This window comes from Xiphophorus maculatus, chromosome 4, assembly GCF_002775205.1.
Source record: "Xiphophorus maculatus strain JP 163 A chromosome 4, X_maculatus-5.0-male, whole genome shotgun sequence".
Classification (NCBI taxonomy): domain Eukaryota; kingdom Metazoa; phylum Chordata; class Actinopteri; order Cyprinodontiformes; family Poeciliidae; genus Xiphophorus; species Xiphophorus maculatus.
The window spans coordinates 17501-22095 of NC_036446.1; the positions used below are offsets into that span (position 1 = coordinate 17501).

At 58.3% G+C, this 4595-nt stretch overlaps 1 protein-coding gene across 1 annotated transcript; it reads left to right on the plus strand.

The window, feature by feature from the left end:
• The first annotated feature begins 2194 nt into the window (after positions 1–2194).
• On the plus strand, positions 2195–4595 carry LOC111608431. Its single transcript, XM_023332651.1, has 3 exons — positions 2195–3933; positions 4023–4271; positions 4357–4595. Exons 1-3 carry the CDS (start codon positions 2464–2466, stop codon positions 4549–4551), a joined length of 1914 nt encoding a protein of 637 aa, XP_023188419.1. The 5' UTR covers positions 2195–2463; the 3' UTR covers positions 4552–4595.

Here is a 4595-nt window from a genome sequence, read left to right on the forward strand (position 1 = left end):
TCTGGATCAAAACACTTTGTCATTTTTCGCTCAAAGTCCTCTTTTCCAACTCTCTCCTATAATCCCGCCGGTGGGATTTTTCTCCGTAAGGTCTCGAAATCCCGTCTATTGCCGAAGCCTTGGTGAAGCCCCGATTTTAGCGGGGATGGGCAATGGTTTGGAGGTCCGCCAAACTTTCGACGGTTATCACGGCTTCTGTGAACCGTTTAGAGACGACTCCGCCGCACAGGGCCCTTCTCTGGACCGCGGGCTGTCGGCCCATGGTTGATTTTGGCCGAAAATATGCATTTTTGACCGTTTTGACCAATTATGGTTTTCGACTTATAATTCCGCCTACGGACGTCCCAGAGGCCAACCGACCACACCAGAGGATTCTCCGGACTCTGGCCTTTCCGGCAATATGCGGCTTGCCCCGGGGAAATGCGTTTTTAAAAAAATTTATGGAGGTCGAAAATCACCGGGGCCTCCGGAGCCCCGAGGCCGACGACAGTGAGGTGCTGCGGATACGGCCGCCTGCGCAGGTGCCCTCCTCTGGAAGTCCGAAATTTTTACTTTTTCCCAGGAACACGGGAGTAACATAGGCGTGATCAGGGCATCGTGCTGGGCTTATTGATCCTACTTTCGAGCCCCCTGGTCCCCGGGAAAGTGCCTTTTCGAACCCTTTGAGCAGTTTGGGTTTTTGATTTTTAATTCCGCCTACGGACGTCTCAGAGGCCAAACGACCACACCAGGCTACTCTCCGGACTCTGGCCTTTCCGGCAATATACGGCTTTCCCCGGGGAAATGCGTTTTTAAAAAAATTTATGGAGGTCGAAAATCACCGGGGCATCGGGAGCTCGAGGCCGAGGACAGTGAGGTGCTGCGGATACGGCCGCCTGCTTGAGGGACCCCCTCTGGAAGTCCGAAAATTCAACTTTATCCCAGGATGATGGGAGTCACATAGGCGTGATCAGGGCATCGTGCTGGGCTTATTGATCCTGGTTTGGAACCCCCTGGTCCCCGGGAAAGTGCATTTTTGACCGTTTTGACCAATTATGGTTTTCGATTTTTAATTCCTCCTGCGGGCGTCCCAGAAGCCAAACGACCACACCAGAGGATTCTCCGGACTCTGGCCTTTCCGGCAATATGCGGCTTCCCCCGGGGAAATGCGTTTTTGAAAAAATTTATGGAGGTCGAAAATCACCGGGGCATCGGGAGCTCGAGGCCGAGGACAGTGAGGTGCTGCGGATACGGCCGCCTGCTTGAGGGACCCCCTCTGGAAGTCCGAAAATTCAACTTTATCCCAGGACGACGGGAGTGACACGGCCGTGATCAGGGCAATATTCTGAGCTTATTGATCCTGGTTTGGAACCCCCTGGTCCCCGGGAAAGTGCCTTTTCGAACCCTTTGAGCAGTTCGGGTTTTCGATTTTTAATTCCTCCTGCGGACGTCCCAGAGGCCAAACGACCACACCAGGCTACTCTCCGGACTCTGGCCTTTCCGGCAATATGCGGCTTCCCCCGGGGAAATGCGTTTTTGAAAAAATTTATGGAGGTCGAAAATCACCGGGGTCCTCCGGAGCCTCGAGGCCGAGGACGGTGAGGTGCTGCGGATACGGCCGCCCGCGCAGGTGCCCTGCCCTGGAAGTCCTGGAAGTCCTGGAACCTCACGCCCCCTCCGGACCGCGGCATCCCACTGTTAAGCACCCCTAACTCGGACTGGACCCTCCAGCACGCAAGGCCCTGAGGTTCGTGCCCCTGGGAAGGCGGCCGGTCTTCGAGTCGAGAAATTTGCACTAAGTCCCGTCGACACTTAGACATTTTCTCGGCTCCGTGCCCCTGGGAAGGCGGCCGGTCTTCGAGTCGAGAAATTTGCACTAAGTCCCGTCGACACTTAGACATTTTCTCGGCTCCGTGCCCCTGGGAAGGCGGCCGGTCTTCGAGTCGAGAAATTTGCACTAAGTCCCGTCGACACTTAGACATTTTCTCGGCTCCGTGCCCCTGGGAAGGCGGCCGGTCTTCGAGTCGAGAAATTTGCACCGAGTCCCGTCGACACTTAGACATTTTCTCGGCTCCGTGCCCCTGGGAAGGCGGTGTAAGGAGGGGGTGGGAGGGAGGGTGCCCGTCCGAGCCGTAGCCCCGAGCGAGCGAGCGAGCGAGCGACTTTCGTTCCGCCGGGCCCCCCCCCGCGGACGGGGCGGGCCGGCCCCTAACCCTACTTAGATCGGGGACTTTGCGGTGGAAATATGGATTTTCCGGCCAAAAATCGGATTAAAGGGTAGCTTGCAACGGAGGATCGGGTTTATGGAGCGGATTATCAGGTTTATTCAGCGGAGAATTCGGGCAGGCAGCGGAGAATAGGGGTGGCGCATCGCGCACAGCGGATGATTGGGGCTGATTCAGGTCACCTGCCAGACGCCTGCCTTTTCCATGTGCTGAAGCTGCAGGCTGCAGCTCAGTTGCTTTCTGCACACACGGAGGAGAGATGACACGGACGAAGGAGAAGAGCTTCTGCCCTGTATGCATGCACAATTCGGGGAAACTGCTTCTGCACCTGCAGCTTCGACACAACGTGACAAACCGCACAGAGCGGCGGCTGCTACTGGCTTTGGCGTGTGGAAGGGTGAGTGTAAAAGGCATGGTTTGTCCGGTGAAACGCTGCAACTACTCGGGAAACAGAGTGGACAGGCACTTGAAGGAGGTCCATGCCGACCTGCAAGACTGGAAGGAGCACCTGAGACGGCTTCAGCGTAGCAGGACGCTCCAGTTAATGGCCGAACTGCGGAGGTCCGAACCACAGCCGCCGCTCGCAACCACTCTGGACCTGGACCACGCACAGCCCGCGAGCGTGGAGACATCCAGCCCCCAGCCAAGCCCGGACGCACAGCAGCTCGCGAGCGTGGAGACATCCAGCCCCCAGCCAAGCCCGGACGCACAGCAGCTCGCGAGCGTGGAGACATCCAGCCCCCAGCCAAGCCCGGACGCACAGCAGCTCGCGAGCGTGGAGACATCCAGCCCCCAGCCAAGCCCGGACGCACAGCAGCTCGCGAGCGTGGAGACATCCAGCCCCCAGCCAAGCCCGGACGCACAGCAGCTCGCGAGCGTGGAGACATCCAGCCCGCAGCCAAGCCCGGACGCACAGCCCGCGAGCGTGGAGGGACCAGGCAGCCCCATTTTGCAGAGCAGCTGCAGCGAGGGGGAGGAGGAAGGAGAGGCCCATGCTGCTGCTGCTGCTGCACGTCCCTGCACGGTGGGTAAAAGAGGCTCTTTTAACCCACCACCATCAATTTTTCCCCCATGCGTCTGCAGCTACCTGGAAGAGTTTCATGTGCACCTGGTCGGTGCCCTGCCAAGAGCCAAGCACTTGGAGAACTGCGGCTCCAAGATGAAGCGGCTCAGGGCGTTCTTGAGCCACCTCAGCGAGGGCAAGTCCGAGCTGCGCACCTGGCAGTTTGTGGATGATGTGCGGAGGGTCATGGCCTGGCCGGCGTACCTGCAAGGGCAGGGCAAAGCCGTGACAACCATCAAGGTGTACTTGGTGAACGTGACCCAGTTCCTGGCCTACTTTGCTGAAACGCCGCCGCCGGACAGCACGCTTTCCAGGGCGCAGATCGTGCGCGCGACCAGGGCGGTGAAGGCTGCCTCATCGCAGATTGCAACTGGCATTGTGCTGCGCCAGATCCGCGTCAAAGCAGCCAAGGAGCAGCGGATGGTGACAGCGGATCTTCTTCGCAGGTGTAGGACCGGGGCTGCGCTGCAAATCCCAAGGCTGCTTGAGCGGATCGAAGCGGAGCCATCCGCGGTGGAGCTCCGACATCGCTTCTTTGGCTACTTTGCGCTGTATGTGACCGCGATCTACGGACACAGGCCCGGCGTCATCTCCAACCTGACTACCGCCGAAGTCCAGGAAGCCAGATCCAGAGCTTCCAGCACCTCTCCTGGGTTTGTGATTAACGTGAGTATGGGGGCTGAACCTCCAAGCACCACAAACCCCCCCAAAAAAGCATAATTCATCCATGACATCTCACCATCCTTTTTCCACAGGTGGAGAACCACAAGACCAACCGGAGCTTCGGGGTCGCACAGCTCTACTTGAAGTCGGACGAGTTCCAGTGGCTCACTCGGTGGATCGCGGTTAGGGCCGGCCTCGGTCCGTCCTGTGACCTGGTGTTCTTCACCCCCGGGAATGGGCCAGTGAAGAAGCTTGTGCACAGCGCACAGAGAGCCTGGAAGGAGATGGGGCTCGCGGGGAGACCGACCATGACTGACATCCGCACCTCTGTTGCTACACTGGTAAGTAGGATCCACAGAGCCAGCCAGCGCTGCCCTAGAGCCAGCACCAGCTAATCGGAAGCCTGTCACATCCCTCTATCCACAGGCAAGAAACACGCAGCCGATGGATGTCCGGAGCCAGATGTCCAGGCTGATGTGTCACGACACAGCCACTGCTGACAGGTTCTACGCGCTCAACCTGGATGAAAAGCAGCTGGATGACCTCCGGAAGAAGTTTGAAGAGGCCACACAGCCAGCCTCCCCCTCCCCAGGTGTCGAGGTCACCCTCCGTGACTCGTGAGGGTGAAGAAAAAGCTTATTTAATAAAAAACATTACCCATGGTA